Genomic DNA, 19,441 nt, shown 5'->3' with positions numbered 1-19,441 from the left:
TGTCCACTAACTGTCCAAAAGTTCCCTGTGGTTGCTTGACATTTCCTGGGTAATTGCAGCCTCCTGCTTTAATGAATTTGTTACAGATCATGCATTTGTGACCTCTAGTAGTATCCAAGATTTCAAATGATCTATCAAGGGAAGCTGAATTCTATCCTTCCAGGGTACCCTGTGAGGTGTCAGAGGTTCCTAGTAACGGAACTTGGTAATTCACTTTGTAAATTTCTAAAAGAGGAGAACTCTTCCGAGGTCCTGAGGCTGTGGAACAGACAGCTTGAGCTCCCTGGGGTGTATGGCAAGGGGCAACATAAAACAAGGGAAGTCTGAGAGGGGGTGACAGGACACGGGGCTTAGGTGAAGAAATAGAAGATTTTTTTCTTTACTAAAAGCATTCGAAGTCTGTGCTCTAGACTGTACAAATACTTGTTTTCCATCTGCTCTCACCCTGTGTCGAGCACCACAGGGAAAGCGGGGCTGCCAGGGAATCGGTTCGGGCTTGTTGTTTGTGAGTCCTGGCACTTGGAACAGCCCCGGGGCTGGTCTGTGTCACCTGGCAGCTGGTTGTGTGGACGGGCTGCCAGGTGGGGTAACCACGGTGTTCTGTCCTCCACACGCCGCGCTCCTCGGCCCCTGTCATCTCCCCACCTTTGCATGTTCGGCTTTGGACGGGAGCCGTGGGAGTGGCTGTTCCAGCTCTGCCACCCACTGACACTTTCCCATGCCAGAGAGAGTCCAGCGAGGAACCGCAGCCAGTTCCTGCTCCCCCGGTGCCCCGGGGCTCGGGCGGACCGAGCGGCACGGCAGGTGCGGGGCCGAGCGCCCGCGGGGGCTGCGCTCAGCCCGGGGGATGCGGCAGGAGCCAGGACGGGGCCGGGTGGCACCTGTGGCACCTGTGGCACCTGTGGCACCTGCCGGCTCCCGCCTCCCCGGCGCGGGGTGAGGGAAGGAGTTCAGTGCGGAACGCGATAATCGCGGCTGTCCGGGGATGGCTCCGGGCAAACGGGCTCCGCAGCCGTGGGAGCTTTCCCCGTGTCCCGTCCGGGTCCGTCCGGTCTCGGCGGGGCTGAGGCGCAGCAGGGCCGTGTCCGGGGAGCGGGGACCGGGCGAGACTGTCCCGACAAGGAGACCCCCGAGCCCCGCGCCGGGCCACATCCCGATCCCGATCCCGATCCCGATCCCGATCCCGATCCTGATCCCGATCCCCGCCCCGTGCCCGGCAGCAGGCTTGGAGCGCCACCTAGCGGGCAGGGCCGTGCCGGGCCGGGCCGGGCCGGGCGTTACCGGGGCCGCACCGACGGGGCCGTGCCCGTGGCCGTGCCGGCGGTCGGGCCGTGCCGTTTTACGGACAGGCGCGACTCTGGTCCCGCCGATCCTGAGCCATTTTCTATGGACGTTTGATAGCCTATGCACAGCCAAACTTCGGTAGCAACGGGCCGGTGCTCGTTCCTCCCGACAGCCCTTCCGCCTCGACAAACCAAGATCACTAACACGCCTTGGAGGTGACTTGGGACCCGCTCACGGGAACGTGCCTCAACCACAGCCACTCACGTACGGGCACGTGTGGCCGCAGAGCCGCCGGGGGTGTCCCGGCACCCCGGTTAACAGCGGCCGCGCGAGCAGCGAGCTGTCACCATTCACGCCTTCCGGCACCGGGACCCCGGGGCGTGCCTTTCGCCCGGCAGGCCGGGGAGCGGGAGGGCCACCTAAGGCACCGACCGTGGCCTCACTGTCGCCGTTGTGGCGGGACGCGGGCACGCGCGGGCGCTGCCGCGGGAACAGCGCCCCACGCCGGCAGAGGGCGCGCGAGGCACCGGGCGGAGGGGGCGGTGCGAACGGGAACACGCGGGAACACCCGGGACCGCCCGGGAACACCCGGCCCCGCCCGGGCCCGCTTCCGCCCCCATCCCGGCCTGGACCGAACCGCGCCCGCCGCCCCACCCTGCCCCGCCCGGCCCCGCCCGGCCCCGCCCGGCCCCGCCCCGGCTCCTCCCCAGCCCCGCGCCCGGCCCGGCCGTGCCGCCCCCGCCCCGCACTGCGCCGCCGGCCGTGCCGCCGCGCCATTGGCTGCTGCGCGCCGGGCGGCGCTGCCCATTGGCCCGGCGGGCGCGCGGCGGCGCCGGCGATTGGCGGGAGGCGCAGGGGGCGGGGCCCGGCGCGCCCGCCCCCCGCCGCAGCGCGGCCCGTTCCCGTCGCTGCCGGGCGGGTCCGCGGGCCCTGCGCGCCCATCCCGGCCGGACATGGCCGAGAGCGGCCCGGGGGCGGCCGCGCCGCGGGACGAGGCCGCGGAGGAGCCCGAGGGCGGCGGGCGGCGCTGGGGCGCTCAACACGCCGGGGCCCGCGAGCTGGCCGAGCTCTACTCTCCAGGTGAGGCGGCGCGGACGGGCGGGGCCCGCGGGCCGGGTGCTCGCGGTGGCTCCCCCAGGACCCGTTCACCTCGAGCCCCGCTCTCGCCGGGCCCGGTTCTTCCGTGGCCGGCTCCCCTCGGGCCCGGTTGTCCCCGGCCCAGCTCCGGGCGCCCCGGAAGAGCAGGAAGGGGCCGGCGGCGGCCCGGCGGGGGCAGCGCGGGGCTCGGAGCGGGGCTGCGGCACGGGCCGGGCTGCGGGCGGCGGCGTTCGCAGCCACAAACTGCCCGCAAGGGACGTTCTGCCCTCCGGAGCCGGCAGACAAAAGCGAACCTTCCCCTCGAGCGCAGGTGGGCAGGTGTGGCCGCAGCACGAGGTGAGAGCAGCGGCTCTGCCCTCGGAACATCTGCTCGGTGCGCTGCCCCGAGCTCTGCCGGCCTGGCCCCGCAGAACCGGCACACGGGTGCTTCAATCCCTGCTCCGCTCTTCCTGAAGCTTGGAACTCGTCATCAAGCTTCAGTTCGTCATTTGGGTGCTCAGTAAATAGCTGTTTGACTGTGCTGTGGGAATACTTGCAAACTCCATGTAAAAAATCATTTGTTTATAGCTCATGGTGTGAGCTGTGCTGGGTATTCCTGCCATTCCTAGAGAATCCATTCTCTGGTGAAGAATTAGGGAAGATGCGTTTTCAGTATCTTGTGGTTTCCAGCATATTGGCTGAGCCCAGCTTGCACATCCAAGGCAATTCCTGCACAAGGAGGTGTTCTTACTCACACAGAGCCGTGTGATGATAAGAAATCCAAGGCCTTTGTTTGTTTGTGTCACTGGGGCAAGTCTGCCTGTTTCAGTTTCTTTTGCTCCCCACGAGCTTGCCTTGAACAGGTCCTTTGTGACACCTTTCAGCCGCTGGGACTGATTCCTGTGCTTTACACAAAAGCACTCACTGACTTAACCACTGCTCTGGCTCATAAGGAAAAATTTCCCTCCCTGAAGAGCTTGCTGCCCTTCTCGCTGGCTGTAGCACATGTACAGTGATGTATCAGGGAGCTGAGGGTGTATTAGATATGCAGGTTTCTTCTGGAATTACATAAATAATTTACATAAGCAGTGCCAGAATAATTATTACAGCGGAAACATATCGTGTTCAAATTCTGAACTCATAAGAATGGGGCTTGCATTGAATTGTGCAGAGTAAACATGACTGGAATATTTCCCTGATTTCTTTAAGCACATACTTTGTGGCTTTGGCAATTCATTCCTTCACAGACTTGGGGGTTTGAGTGCCCTTTAAACACAAGTTATCAGCGCTGACTCAGTTCCTTGATTTGCCTTCCCAGTGCAGAGCTGAGGCTGCGTTTTTGAACCTGGATATCTCGACAGCCATGCTGGACCCCTGTGCTCAGGCTACAGAGGTGTTTGCACACACTGAGCTCGGGGGACTTGCCAGCCTCCTTTCCAGCACTCAGCTAATTGTTCCATGAGGATCTACCCACTTTGCTCCTCTAATCAGGGTGTGGTTTTCTTATGAAGGAAGTGAGTGTTAATTAACTCTTACTTTCGTTACTCCAGGGATGTCTTTATAGAATCACCCACATTGTGACCTGATGCTGCTGTCAAATATGGCTGTTCTTGTGTCTTAATTTAATTTTGCTATTCTCTCCTCTGCTACTGCAGTGTTAATTTATATACCCATGGCCCTTCTAGAACATCTAAAACTGACTTGTCAAAGTCTTTGTTCACACTTTCAAATACTGCCTTGTAGACACGTTGCAGATAAGACTGATCCTGCATTTATGTTCCTGCTTTCCCTGCTCATTGTGTGGTACAGTGAGAAGGAGGACTTGATTTAGCATTTAGGAGGAGAAATTTGATCAGGCATTAGGTCAGCAGAGAGGAGGAGTAGGACAGAAGCTGAACACATGCCAGGCCTGAGTGTGCCTCTGCTCCTGGGAGAGCATGTGCACCTCTCTGGAGCCCTCCCTGAGCCTTCTTTGCTCTGCTTTGCCAGAGGGACTGGGGAAGGGGCTGTGGGGCAGCTGCTCCAGGGAGCCTGGGCAAGAGGAGGCTGAGCTGGCTGACCCCTCGAACAGCAGGGACTGGCCTGGCAGCTCCTGAGGGCATTAAGAGCTGCCTGCAGCCCAGGCCCTTCTGGTGACAGCTCAGATCTTCTTGGCCTTGGGTATTAAAGGTCTGTTTCTGTGCCCTAATCCTGCAGGTTTCACCCTGAGTGTTCCCTGTGCTCTGCCTCGGTGCCTCGTGGGGATGCAGCAGTGAAGAGCAGCCTTCTGTGCTACCCTGATAGTCCAAGTGTTACTGTGCTCTGATGTGCCTGCTCCCTTTTTATAGGCAATAAATGATATTTCTATAGAGGTACAAAGTGGTAGAGCAAGGTGCAGGAGAGAATTTGTGCCAGATCTTTCTCTTTTCTTGTTCTGTCCCTTGTCATCTCAGAGTTGCTGAGAGTTGCCAGCCTTTGCCTGGGAGGAGGAAGGCACAAACAGGACAACAGTTCAGGGAGAAGCTTCAGGGGGATACTTGTGATGTTAGACAAGCCATTCCAGGGCCACCAAAATACAGAATGGTGAGAACGGTGCTTGAATAAAGCACAACAGCTTTATTCAAAATCTCAGAGCTTGTAAGTATTACAGATCACAAGGTGATTTCAATATGTTTGAGGCCAGAAATTTGTTCCCAGATTCAGCCCTTCCAGCACCACTGAATATTGGATGAAATGCAAATTGAGAAAAGATGTGACATGGAGGAACTTTATGCCAGCAATCTCAGGGAGAGGGAAACTAGGGCAGTGTGAGATGATGTCTGATTTGGCCCTGTTAATTGGGCAGAGGGAAGAGGGTAGTAGTGGCTCGGGGAAGAGGAATGTCATTTAAGAAAATGTGTGCACCTCCCATGGATAAATAAGTTTCTGTTTCAGTTCCCTGTCAGACAAATGGAGCAAATCATCCAGGCAGTAGAATGGTCTGTCTCTGTTATTTCGGGCTTCAAAATGTGCTTTCAGATAAAAGTAAAACATGCTTTTTCCCTTGTTCTTTCCAACAGGAAAAAGACTACAAGAATGGATCTCTGTCATCTTATGCTTCTCTCTGATCTGCTTCAATTTTTACCATCTCCTGTTCTACCTGCGGCTGGAGCACACGCCCTCGGTTCTCGTTGGGATATGTAAGTAGGAGCTGTTTGCTGCCTGCTCCAGGCAAGACTTGTGATGTGGGATCCTTCAGGCCTGACTTGCCATTGGAAAGGGAGAGGGACATTTGTGTGTGGGCCTCTGCAAAGTGTGTCACTGCTTTGTCTTTATGTTTCACTGGCTTCTCAGTTCCTCAGAGGGGAAGTTTTGATGTAGCTCAGTAAGTTTGGTGTTCTTGTGTAGTCGCTGCAAATGTAAGGACTTGCAGAAGGAAAAGAGCTGCCAAAATGGTGAGAGTTGGGAACAAAATGCATTGCTTGACAAAAATACTCACAAGAACTTTCCAGAAAGCAAAAGCTCAAGGGAAATGTCATAAAAGGTGCTTGAGGCATCAAACTGGCTTCATTTCTGGGGACTGCAGACTGAACACAAGAATTTTGGAGAATTGTGCTTTTGTGTCAGGATGTGATGTTTGGCCTTTATTATCCTGAATGATGACTTTTTCCAGGAGTATAAGAAAAGTTGATTCCACCTCTTCTGTGGAGGAGAGGAAGAACCAGTGAAGGATTCTGATAGAATGTTCAGAAAAAAATAGCTTTCCTATAACCTGTGTGGGGTGTGTGTTTTAGAAGGGAATGGGACTTGTTCATCATCAGTGCTGTGCATTGCTAATGAGTTCAAACAAAACAAGCAAACCCCACCCAAAACACTGCACGGGGTTCAAGCAGTGGTACATTACAGAAGCTCTGAATCCCTGCCAAAGCTGGGACTGGGGATTCCTGATGTCTGTGGAGAGGTTGTTGGGACTGGGGGGAGCAATGTCCTCCACTGAGTCACAGCAGCTCTCTTGGCCTAATTCAGTCTTGCCTGCTCTCAGCTGATGGGGTGGAGGTGTTGGGAGGAATGGAGAGAGCATGGCATGGGACCTGCTCCTTAGGCATGAGGGCAGATCCAGACAAGAGAATCAGCAATGATGGTTAACCTGTGGTGCAATCTGTTTGCAGCTGGCTTTCATCTCAAAGTTAATATTGATAGAAGCTGGAGTTCTCTGATATCCTTGTTACCAGTTTAACTGATAAAGCAGCCAATTCACTGATAGTATTATTTAAGTAGTAGTGAATGATTAGAGTAGCAGAATCTGGATTCTGTGTAAATACAGTGGTGTGGAAATAATTGATAGTGTGTACAAAAATGAGTGCCATAAAATACTAAGTGCTTCAGGCTATCTTGTTTTGCTGCCTTCAGTACATTATTTTTCCAGGTGAAGTGTGAATGATGTCTGTAATTCACACTGAGTATTAGGTTTTATTGCATATTATGCAAGTCATATCCATAAAAGTCCCGATTCCTAAATACGTGAGCAGCTTCACGGGCACGGTTGGGAATCCTGAGTCACCCACAGGGTGAGGTGTGCTCCATTGACAGCTCCCCTCAGGCTTGGTTTGGAATATTGACCTTGAGCTGAAGTCATAAAACAAACACTCTGCTAATAAAGACAGAGCTGCAGATCCAGCTCCTGCCAGGTTTTTGGCAGTCTGTTCCAGTGGGCTGGATCTGTTCTGCTGCACAGACCTGTTCACTGCACGGGGACCCTCTGTGTGCTCCTATGTAAATACATACTTTCCTTTAGGAAATTAAGCCCTTTGAACCTTCTGCATCCCTCCACTGAGCCTAAACCCTGTGTCTGTAATTAAAGGCCATGTCATAGCTTCTTTCTTTGTGCCTTTAGAGGCACACAGAATTGTAACACAAGCGATACTGTAAGTGCCTGAACCTGGGGATTCTCGGGCCAGGAGAGATCTGCCCCTGCTGTGGCTGGCAGTCAGGCAGCCCTCCCTCCCTCCCTGAGGGTCTCTCCTGAGTGCTGTGGCAGGGTGGCACGCAGGTGCCCTGGCCCTCAGGGCCTGCAGGGGAGCTCAGCACTGAGGGGACACCTCGGTGGCCTTGCTTCAGAGCAGCTCAGGCTGTGTCATGTCCTGCTGACTAAAGATGAGCTGGCTGGACAGGAAGAGCCACGGGACTCTCTTGTCTTCCAGGCTGGTTTAGCAGAGATGAGACAATTTCCTTCCCTCCTCACCAAAGAAAAAAAGAAAAAGAGTGGGCAGAGGATGGATTTCTGCTGTGGTTTGTGCTAACTCCAGTCATGCCCTATTCTGGATATCCTCAGCTGCTGGGCAGCCATGGAGCTGTTCCTCTTTCTGCAAGCTGAGAGTTGTGCAGGTCTGAGTTTGGTGTTTTATTTGCATGCACACAAGCACCCAGTTGAGTCAGGCAGCCCTGGCTGGGAATGAGGCTGTGAGGGAGTTGGAACACCCCCGTGTTTCCCACTGCAGCAGGACAACATCCCAGCAGGGCCACAGAACCAGAGCAGCCTCTGCCACTGGAGTTGAAGGTTGGTAGTGCCAGGGACAAGGCTGGCAAAGGGATTATTGTGTGGTAAGCAGAAAAGCCTCGCCAAAACATGTAATATTTGGCTTGAAAGCCCTCGTACCTTCAGGTGAGCTTGTGGTGTCCAGCATATTCAATATACGTGAGCTGGTTATATAGTTCATATATTAATAACATCTAGATAAAAAGTTTGGCAAGTTACAGCATGAATCTTGGTTTTCATTTTCCTCTCCTTCCTCCTATTTTTGTATAGGGTTTTAAACCCCTTTTTCCCAAGTTGGTTCAGGCATGTGACTGTTATCTGCAGCCACATTGGTTCATGACAGGGACTGTTCATTGCAGTCTTACAAAAAAAAAGAAGAGTTAACTTTGTGTTGTAACCTGTTTATATTCCTAGGAACTGCCCCACATAGAGCAGATATCTTTAGGAACATCTTGTGACATGATACAAGTTACAATTAATTACTGCTCTCTTGAAAGATGGGCAGCTGATTTTTTTAACCCATTTGAGGTACATGTTTCAGTATTGCAGAGATTATGGGTTAGCCAGAGAGAGCACATGGGAGGAAATCACTTAGTGCAGTTTCAAAATAGAAACTGGATCTCATCAAGGCCCAGAACCTCTTTGTTTCAAGCTCCAGCAGCTCTGCAGGGCTGTCCTTGGTCAGCTGCATTGCAGAGCCAGACATGAGTGTGTAACACACAAAAGCTGTGGCACAAACTCTGCTGGATTGGTGAAAAAACACTCCAGAGACATCAGGGCTGGCTGAAGCGAGTGCTGGGCACGTGGCTCAGTTGTCCACATCCTGCTGCCTCGCAGCTCCAAGGAAGCCACGTCATCTTGAATTTATTATGTGCATTAAAATGAGTTTCCACCTGAAATTTTGTTTTAAAAGTTTCCTGAAATTACACCAGAAATCTCAGCTAGCAAAGGAAAATGATCCTTTACTTTAGTGCTGGTCCAAGTAAGTTGGTTCTTTGTCACCTGCTGTCTCACCCACCTGAAGTAACCATCGGGTGCTTGGTAGCTGTGGGTAACTTTGTGCTTCCATTCTCAGCTGCATCTTCTCTTCACGAGGGAAGCTCCACAAGCTGTGATTGAAGAGACAGAGCTGTGGTCCTGTTCCCCTCTGCAGAGATGCCTTTGTGTTGCAGCAGCAGGGTTTGTGGGGTGTCTGCTGAGGATCCTTGGGCAGAGCTGGGGTGGCTCAGCTGGTGGGGCACCAGGAGGAGGACGAGGGTGCCACTCTTGGAAGCAAAGTGACCTGGTACACTTATTGCTGGTTTGGCCTCAGCAGGTGATGCTGGCACCATGATCTGTTCTTAGTGTCACTGGGACTGGGGAGGGGCTCCTCGGCTGCTGCAGCTGTGCTGGGGCAGGGTCTGCCAGCTCCTGCCCTGGCACTGCAGGGCTGCGGGGGGCACGTCCCATCTGTGTCCCCAGGGGATTGCCAGGGGACAAAGGCACCTCTGTCTGCCTGCCCAGTTGTCAGGGGCTCCTTAAAGTTACAGCAGAGTTTGGCTGGAGGATTAAGTTTATCAGGCGGTGATTCTGAGCCGAGCTGTGCTTTTGTAGATGAGTATTTGCTTGAAGATCGGCTGCTGTTCAGCCCTGGAGGAGACAGGACCCCGATTCCTTGGGGACCTCCTTTCACTGCAGTGGCTGGTGGGGGTGTGCCGTGCTCCAGAGGCGTTGCTGGAGGCAGGGCATCGGTCCCAAGGCATTCCCAGAGCAGCCCCAAGGAGAGGTGTCTGCCAGGGGAGCACTGCTGTGACGAGCCCAGGCTGTTGGTGTCCCTGGAGTGCGGGTTCTGCTGACAGGACTTGTTGGCAGCCCTGGGTACAGGGTGATAACTGCTATAGTGATGCATTTGCCGTCCCAGCCCTGCTTGTGGGCGCTCTCAGGTCCAGTTCTGACTGAAAGTTCCTCAGCTTTATTAGCCAAATTTATGAACTCTTTTTTTCTCTCTTTCAAGCTGCTGCAGTTTATACTTATTGAAATGTCCAGGGATTATAATCTTAGCCTTGTAACTTGCCATAATATCAAACCCCTGCATTCTCTGTACTGAAAGTCACTAAATGGGGACTCCAGGTGATTAAGCCATTTTATTTTCATAAGCATATAAGTGACAAACAACTGGTACTTTGGCATATTGATATTTAGACAACAAGATTTTTTTTCTGTGTGAAGTTAGCCGTGCAGACCATTTAATGCTGTTCAACCAGTTCGTACAGGCACCGATTAAACACGGCTGTGCTTCTCAGTGATGTTACACAATAGCATCAAGTTATTTAATAACATCGTATCCTGCTTTCTTCCTCTCCAGAGACTCTAACTGAATTTTTAGAGTGAATATGAAACTTTGTATACTTTGATGTAAGACTTCCAGGTTACAATTTGATCACTCTATCTACGCAAAGCCAAGCTTACATTCAGCTCATACCATTTTGGTGAAGTACAGCTTTTGATGGTAAATGTGCCCAGCAGTTTTGTGTCTTGAAGCTCTTGTAGGGCCTCTTCCTTCTGTGGATCCCAGGAGCAGCATGGCCGTGGGAAGTGGTTTGAGGGTCACCCACAAGAGCAGAGCTTGCAGGTTGTCTCTCAGTTTGACTGAAGCAGTGAAGAGGTGGAGAGGGGCCTTTCCTGGGTCACAAACCCTGCACGTTCCCTGGTTTCTGAGGTGGACACAAGCAGGACAGAGCTGCCCTGTGTGTCTGTGCATTTGGGGCAGTGGTTCGTCCAGCTGCATGCCCTGCTCTGGAGAGGCACCTGGTGTTGTGCCTGGGAGATGCCCACATGGAGGATCACAGGTGTGGGGAAATGGGACAGAGCAATATTTCCAGCAGATGTGTGTGGCGGTTGAGTGTTTGCTTGGATACTGCTTGGAGTCCATTTGTGCACTCTTGGGTTCCCTGTGTGCTGGGCTGCTTTCCTTCCTTCCTCCTTATTCTGCAGTCTACTTGCATACCAGAAAATCCCAGTGTTCTGAGCAAGTCCTGCAGCTCGTGTCCTTCTGCCCTCCTTCTGTGTGCTCTGAGCATCGCCTCCTCCTCGGGGATAACCCCTGGATGGGCCGATCCTCACCCCTCTCTCAGTGAGCTGCAGGAAAGCTCATGTATGTGGGTCAGGACTTCCCTGATGCTGCACTGAGCTGGCTTCTGGGGAGTGTTTGCAGTTCTACACTTGAGCTGGGGTTATCTTGCTTTTTCTGACTGTGTGGTTAACATTTCACCTGTGCTCAGGGCTGTCCATCTCCTCTCGCCCTCCCAGCCTCGATGACAGAGCATCGAGATCTTCTGCCGCCTCTGAGCAGCAACTGAGCTCCTGTGCCTTGGTCTTGCCATGCTCAGTGAGGGCAGTGCTGGGTGTGTGAGGATGCTGAGCCCAGTTCATCAGTGGGATGTGCCCTCTGAGCCCGGGGGCAGGACACACACCAAGCGTCACCATGCTGGTTCTGTGGAAGCTCAGCACAGCTCTTGCTCTTTTATTGTGACTCACCCTCCACAGAGGAGCACAGGGGAGAGAGCACGCCCTGCTGCAGTACAGCTGGAACAGGATTGCTGGTAGTTAGGTTTTTTCCCAATTGCTTTAGTATAATGCACTGCTCCAGGCACCCTCCATTCTTCCCTTTACCAGCTGACATCAAAGCAAAACGAGAACATCTATTGAGCTGTCAGTGTTTTGCCTCAATTTGTGTTGCTGTTCCTGCAGTTATTTCACTCTGATGATGCAGCAGCTGGAGGCGAGGCAGGCTAATGGGGGCATTACCTCAGCGAGAATGGCATTTGAGCCTTGCAAAGAGAAGTGTTGTTTGGATATCTTCCCCTGAACCCAGGCTGCTTGCCCTTTCAGCTGCTAGGAGCAGATCTAAACACTATTGTGTCCCACCCGCCCTGGCTGTAGCCTGCGTGTGTGGTCTGAAACAAGAACAAATGCCCTGAATCTACTGCCTAGAAAATAAGCTGTCTTCAGTGTAATAAGGGGTAGATAAAGAATGAAGCATCTCCTGCTGCATTTAAGAGTTTGGGCCAACTGGATAATGGATTCAACAGCAGGGGCTGATTAATAATAGAAGAGCTTTTTTATTTCTTCTCCCTTTCTGAAAATGAAAGGTGAGGGGAAGGAGTGTAGAGGTGAGGGGTCAGCCAAGCAAAAGGTACCCACTAGGGGAGGTATTTCTGTTCTGTAGGAGAAGGGCTAAACACAAATACAGATTTAATGAAGATTGCTGCAGTCCTAGTGGTGTCTTGCTAACCTCTTTTTCCCAACTGCCTGCCCGTAGGTTTATTCACCCTGGGTAGATCTCACGTGGTTGTAAATGTCTAAGTTAGAGGCGGATAAACAAGTAAACTTCTGAAATAAGAATTAGATGTGAGTGAGTCAATAAAAATGCTGTGTTTGTCTGACTCCCTCTCTCTCATTCAAGTTGCAGGAGTTATCACGGCCGACTTCCTCTCAGGACTGTTCCACTGGGGAGCAGACACCTGGGGATCTGTGGAGCTACCCATCGTTGGAAAGGTTTGACACTGTTATTCTTAAACTCCAGGAAGCTCTGAAGTGCCTTTCTACAGCCAGTGCTGCCAGCTGAGCTGGGCTCTGTGCCACACCCAGCCCAGGGAGCAGCCTGGGCTCTGCTGGGCAGGGCTGTGTTTGCACCTGGCCTGGGGGACATGGCCGAGGTGGCACTGCTCCATTTTGTCACCTGCCTCGAGGCTGGCAGCGTTGCAATCCCAGTGTTCACAGACCTTTCAGGCTCTGTGGGAACAGCCTGTGGCAGCACAAGTGTTGGACCCTGACTGTGTGTGCTCAGAAGGTCAGGAACACAGATTTGGAGAGCTGTCCCTGCAGCTGAACTCCTAAAAATTTGTGAAACATGAGGCTGCTCCAGGAAGAATCTTCCCAGTTCCCTCTTCTATGGGCCCCTGTTGTAACACAGTAATACGAGAATGGTGGTGACTGAAGATTTAATTTGATGTGTATTATACACCTGCAGCTACAAATGCCAGTTGCTTAGTGGAAAGTGCACTGGCTTCTGTAGTAGGCAACAATCTGTTTTCTTAATTAAATTTCTTAATACCTACCATTAATTACTCCTCACAGTGCAATATTAGAAGGATCAGTATTTATATAAAAAAGTGGGGTATTCCTTGTTATTATCCAGAGTTACATGAACTACAACAGCAGAATTAAAACTGTTGAGTTTGGCTTTTTTGTTCACCTTCAATAGACTTAGTAGTCTTGAACCCCTGTAGTTCTGGACCGCAGTTTAAATAATTTTTTTAAACCCTACTGCTAGAGACTCTGCACTAAATAACCATGAGCTGAGGCTGCTCAGGACACCTTTGCACAGGCTGGGCATGCTGGAAGTGTTAAAGGCAAATCAATAACTGTGTCCCACACAGTAAAACAATTGCTCTGTGTGTTCAGATGTGATTTCTGATCCTAGAGGTGACTTCTGTATAGTCTGTTTGTCTTCCACTGCTTTGTCCAGTCACTTAATTTGCATTTAGTCTGTTAGTGCTGGCATCTGTAGCCCATAAATATGGTAGGCTGAATCCTAATTTTTTTAGTGTTTTTTTCCCTTGGTTGATTTTGCTTAGCAAGTGAATTTCACAGGCTTATTTTGCCTGTGAAGTTAGGGTGCTGATGCTTTGTTTTTAAGATTACATTCTGAAGGTCCTAAGTGAAAATTTAGGAGAAGAAAACTGAAAAGCAAGGAAAATCTGGATTTGTGTGTGGGAACTGAATTGCTTTGCACATGTAAATCAAATGATCTGAGGTGTCCTCATGGCAAAAGTTTGAATCCCGTTTACGTGCTTTTTACTATGGAATTCTCTTCAACTCAATCAGATTTGAGTGTATGAGAGAGTTTGTTGACGTTCTTTTTTTGTAATATTCTTTTCCAAGACCATTATTGAGTGTGGTATTGTGTTTATCCAATTGTTTTCCCAGGCTTTCATCAGGCCCTTTAGGGAACACCATATTGACCCCACAGCAATCACCAGGCATGATTTCATAGAGACCAATGGAGACAACTGCTTCATGACACTGGTGCCCTTGGCTAACATGGCATACAAATTTGTGTCATTTTCCCCAGGTAAGCTGCTACTTCTGACTGCTGTGGATTTACTGTTCTTGTTGCTATTGAATGATCATTTGTCCATGTGAAGTTTGGAGGAATCCATGGATGTGATATGACAAGAAATAGCTGCTGGAAGCATGGTGCTCCTGGCAGGAGGGAGGGAAATTTTCTTTTGAGGTGTGGTGGCACAAGGTGGCACAGTGAGGTTCTCTAGCTCAGCAGAGAATCTGGGGCTGGAGAGTTGTGCAAGGAAGATTAGAAGTTATGCTAAATGCTTTTTTAATAAGAGGTACCAAGCTGTGAACATCTGTGGAAACTCATTGTTCCAAAGCATGTAACACAAAACTATGCTTCATCTCTGTGCACAAGTGCTTTATGTGCAAAGCAGAAGTCAAGAACAAAAGGATCAAATTAATTTAATAGATGGTAAACTCAGTTTGACTTCCTGTTTATGGCGTGTTGACAGGTTCTGGCACTTCCCAGCCTGTCTTGTGACATTTGGGAATTGCTTACGGCTCACTGGCTCTTGTGACACTTGTGCCAAAGCAGCTTTGGTGAGGCCTCTGTCAGCTCCTGCAGCAGCAGGCAGCCCTGGCTGGGCAGGAGGCTGTCCTGGCAGGAGTGTGCCTTGCCATAGCTGCTGTTGGTGTTTTGCAGAGGCCCTGTGTGAGACCTGTCCCTGGGAGTGCTACGTCTTTGCCCTCATCATCTTCATCACCATGACCAACCAGATCCACAAGTGGTCCCACACGTACTTTGGCCTTCCCCGCTGGGTCGTGTTCCTGCAGGACTGGCACATCATCCTGCCCCGGAAGCACCACAGGATCCACCACGTGTCCCCCCACGAGACCTACTTCTGCATCACCACGGGTACTGCCCCCCGCAGCCCTGCCAGCACAGCAGCTCACACACTGCAGGGTGTGCAGTTAGCGTGCTCTCCCTCACCAGCTCCTGGGAGAGTAAAGAGGGGGGAGCTTTGAGATCAGCTGCAGGAGCTCGGAGCCTGAGGGAGCAGTCAGTGCTGCTGAGATCTGATTGCCTGGGGTCTCGGTGAGCTCAGGCCCCTAATGGGGTTTGTTCACTAAAGCTGCTGTTCCTTCTAAAGAGCAGAATGTCTGCAGCTGGTCTGGAATGCTCATTTCTAAAAGCCAAGCCTCTGGATTTTCAGCAGCCACTCGTTCTGACTCAGAGGAGTGGACAGGTTTGCAGAAAGCTTTAGCTTCCTTTTATATCTGTACAGGTGGGAATGCTCAGTCACCAGTGTTGCACAATCCTAAATAAGTTATCAAGTTAATCAGACAGCTGGAAATTAACCACTCTGGTTCTTCATTCTGTCGCTGGCATCGACAAACGGTTCATGTGGGTTTTGAAACCTCTGCCAAGAAAAAAATCTAATTCTCATTAGCAGAATGTCATGTAGAAACATGGTACAATTAAGAAGCCTGACTTGACAGATGGTAGCAAAAATCTTGCCGCCCAAAAAGCTATTTTTAAGTCCTACTATGCCCTGAGAGTTTAAGCCTGACCATTATTAGCAGTATTGGGCGGGTTGCTTTTTTTCTCATTAAAAAAATGCTGAACTTTGGATGCTATGACAAACTAATCCTCTTTTTCCTTTGCAATCCCTTAGGTTGGCTGAATTATCCGTTAGAGAAGATAAGATTTTGGAGATGTTTGGAGAACATCATCCAAGGACTTACTGGGGAGAAGCCAAGAGCAGATGATATGAAATGGGCTCAGAAAATCAAGTAACTTCTGCCAGCCTTCTGCAATCCTTAACTTGTTGCCAATGTTGTTTTTAAAAGAAAAAAGAAAATAAAGCCATCAGCCAAATTCAAGACCTGCAAAGAAATAACAGACTCTAAAGCACAAACTAAAAAGTGCTAACACAGACTGCAATGAAAAGAACTAATTCTTAAAACAATACTTGAAATGAAGATGATTACTCTCACTGAGCACCTTTTTGTGTAGCCATGTCTGCTTACACCTTAGAACTTGCTTGTCGCTGTATCCGTGAGGTACCGGGCACGCCACAGGCACTGCAGGGGGACTGGGGGCGGAGAACCGTGTGTTGTATCAACATTTCTGAACACTTCCCAAACTGCTCCTTGCCTAAGGCCTGCAGGGAGAGGTGACAGCTCTGTCACTCGGTGTTGGAGTGCGAGGGAGCTGCGTGGAGCAGCGGGGGGAGCAATGGAAGCCTATAAAATCATGACTGCTCAATGCACTCGGTGATTGATCGACGTTCAGCTCTGTCTTCACTATCATGTTCAGCCTGATTGATGTCATGTGCAACAGACCAGAGAATCCCGCTCCTCCGGGGGCCACCAATCCTCAAGTGTCTTCAGTTTCCCTTAAAACAAAATTGTTCTACTCTCCACATGGAATTGAGCAGTTTCTGCATAAGCCTTCAACTTCAGGAGCCTCTGAGGAGAGGGAGGGCACCCTACAACACATGTGTCTGTTTGTGTGGAGTGCTCACTGCTGAGTCTTCTATTAAGTGTTTCCTACCCTGACAATAAATGTTTGAAATAGTTCTAGCATTGGGCACACTGCAAATAGCTGTATTCAAGAGCTCAAGGTATCAAACTCGTAATGTTAGAAGGGAAATGTCAATGACTGGTGTTTTGTTCCTTTTATTTTTTTTAAGGTGCTTGCTTGTTTCTGTAAATAATATAAAGCCTTAATCTCTTCTGGTGTAATGGAATAATATTTTAATGTGATGTTTGAATGTATATAATATATTTATAACAAAGCAGTTGGATAATACTAATCATGTTCAAGTCTTGTTGCTGTTTTTCATTGCTGCACTGGCAGCACTTAGTGCAAGAGCTGGAGCAGTGGTTGCACAGTACCTCGTGCAGTCCCACACCTGAGACACCTGGCAGCCTGCCACAGCTTCTTTGGGTTGGAGTGATCATCTGCCAGCATTTTAGGAGCCTGGCACTATGTTAGACCAGACTTCTACACCTTTCAAGAAGTGTAAGTAATTAATTTTGCTCTGGATGCAAAGGAGTAACCCCAACTGAATTGGGGTGAAAAAGTTTCTCTAAAAACATCCAACAGGCACTTTATCAAGTTGGTGTGATTTGTATCTTGTTCACTTCTTGCCTGACTGAAAGCTTAGTGATGATCAAGGTATGTTCCCTCCTCTAGCTGTAAATTGTGTTAAATTCAAGCTGCCTCTTCCTGAAGAGCAGGGTAAGATGGTTTTGAGTCATAGGTTTAGACTGACCTTGATCTCCACTCCTTCAGATATGGTGGATGGATTCTGAATGAGTTGGGACGTGGCAGCTCTCCTTCAGTGGCAGTGCTGAATGCAGGAGCTTCTGAGCTGGCTTCTGCACATTAAAATCACAGTTGCTACCTTGGTCACAAAATATTTCATCTGAGTGTTCAGACCCTTGGAGAACTTAATGCCATGACATGGAACGCTTTTCTGTTCCCATTGCCACAGTCACTACCAGGTCTCCGTGCAGCTTTGACATTAAAGAATTCTTCCACTTCAGCAGGAGTCCCAAACTGCCTTCAGTTGATTCTGGAGAGCTCTGGACAGAACTCGGTGGATGTTCAGGGCTCAGCCTGAAGCACGGGGTACTCTGAGAGCTCTTTTCACCATGGGGCTAAATGCCAAGTGAGCAGCAGTGGTACAGTGGATGGAACAAGTGGATTTGGGACGCAGAAATCACCAGAATTTGTACTTCTAAAGTGCTGTTTAAGGCATTGCTGCTGCCTTACTGGAAACAAATCTGAGCTACTCATACTGGTGGCTGCTGGGACTACTTATCTGTTAATCTTGCTTAATTATGAGAAACTGGGACAGAGTTAATCTCCGGCTGCACTTTCCACGTGGATGCTGTGCTGGGCTCCTGGGGCAGCCCTGGCTCTGTGACCCCACACCCGACCTGGCTGCAGCTCCGAGGTCCCTGTTCCACCCCTTCAGAGACGTGGATGCTCCCACAAAATCAGAATGGCAATTCTGGAGCAAAAGGCTGCGTGGATCCTTCTTAACAGCTGTAAATCTGGCTTAAGAAAATTTGTCTTAAGTTGATTAGGAACAGATTAGAGCTGAAGCAGAATAAGGCACTCCTGTTAAACTCCTCAGGGCTGGATGGCCTGCGTTTCAGTTCAATGCTTTTAAATGCTTTTAAGAGCTCTGATTTCAGTTTCACCTCCACTGAGAGCTCTGGTCAGGCTCCTGCTCTCTGGACCCTCAGAAGGACTCTCAGGCCTCCAGCTTTTGCCAGGGCTGCAGTTGCCCTCCATGAGTGGATCTTGTGGTCAGGAGGGCCTTGGAGGAGCAGCTGTGGTTCCTCACATGCATCCCAGGAGCAGGAGAGATTCCCTACCCACGTCCCAGGAGCAGGAGAGGTTTCCTCTGCACATCCCAGGAGCAGGAGAGGTTCCCTCTGTGCATCCCAGGAGCAGGAGAGGTTCCCTCTGTGCATCCCAGGAGCAGGAGGGATCCCTGCACACATCCCAGGAGCAGGGGTGATCCCTGCACACACCCCAGGAGCAGGGGTGATCCCTGCACACACCCCAGGAGCAGGAGGGATCCCCGCACACACCCCAGGAGCAGGGGTGATCCCTGCACACACCCCAGGAGCAGGAGGGATCCCCGCACACGCCCCAGGAGCAGGGGTGATCCCTTGCGTGCAGCGTGGCACTGCAGAAGCCTCCCGGACTGAGCAGTCCGGGGACACGGCTGCCCAGGGAAGTGTTGTGCTGCTGTAAACGGAGGAGAATTCCTGCAGAGTGCCTCGAACTCCCACTTGGCGGGTTTGCCTGGGGTGTGGTGCCTGTCTCTGCGATCCTCAGGACTCAGCAGCCTGTAAGCTGGAGGGGAGTGCTGGTCGGAAGGGTGTGGAAGGAGTCCCGCACCCGCCATGCACCCGAAGCAGCCCCGTCCTGCCGGGGCAGTGGGCTCTCGGGCCATCTGGCTGCTTCTCCTGCTGCCTTTTCCTCTTTCCTTCCCGCTGCCTGGCCCTGCTGCTTTGTCCTGCCTCTTCCTGCTGCCTTTTCTTTCCTTCCTGCTGCCTTCAGCCGGGCCGTGCCGGCCGTGGCTGCACTGAAACGTGGCTGGGTAAATAAAAGCAGTAAGAGCAGCGTTGCTGTTTTACAGCAGCTGCCAGGAACAATCGATGGCTCCGTCGCTGCTCGAGGCTGAGCCTGGGCCGGCTCACTGCAGAACGGCGCTGAAGCTGCCGTGGGTCTCCAAAACGTTTTCGTGCTTATTCTGGCTGTTTTCACGGGCTCTTTTGGGACTTAGTTTTCTGAGCGTGTGTTGTAAAGCGAACTGAAGCAGAACTCATTTCCTTCCCATTTCTTTTAACTTTTTTTTCGTATTATGCCGAAGGGAGCGGGCTGGGGGAAGCTGGGCCGGGGTGTAAGGGGTGGCGCTGCTGTCCCGGGGCCGGTGGCCGGGGCTGCCCCGAGCGGCGATAACGCCCGCCCGCGCCGCGGAGCCGCGGGAGCGCCGCGCGTGC

At 51.4% G+C, this 19,441-nt stretch overlaps 1 protein-coding gene across 1 annotated transcript; it reads left to right on the top strand.

Annotated features, from left to right (window-relative positions):
• The first annotated feature begins 2,179 nt into the window (after positions 1–2,179).
• LOC311160898 (plasmanylethanolamine desaturase 1-like) lies at positions 2,180–16,801 on the top strand. Its single transcript, XM_084218039.1, has 6 exons — positions 2,180–2,364; positions 5,400–5,519; positions 12,300–12,391; positions 13,826–13,970; positions 14,613–14,825; positions 15,586–16,801. The coding sequence occupies exons 1-6, from the start codon at positions 2,238–2,240 to the stop codon at positions 15,705–15,707; spliced, it is 819 nt and encodes a 272-aa protein (XP_084074165.1). The 5' UTR covers positions 2,180–2,237; the 3' UTR covers positions 15,708–16,801.
• Positions 16,802–19,441: the final 2,640 nt, after the last annotated feature.

This window comes from Fringilla coelebs (genome assembly GCF_963513975.1).
Source record: "Fringilla coelebs genome assembly, chromosome: 18".
Taxonomy (NCBI): domain Eukaryota; kingdom Metazoa; phylum Chordata; class Aves; order Passeriformes; family Fringillidae; genus Fringilla; species Fringilla coelebs.
The sequence above is the reverse complement of the archived record's forward strand: the minus strand, read 5'-3'. Positions and strand labels throughout refer to the sequence as shown.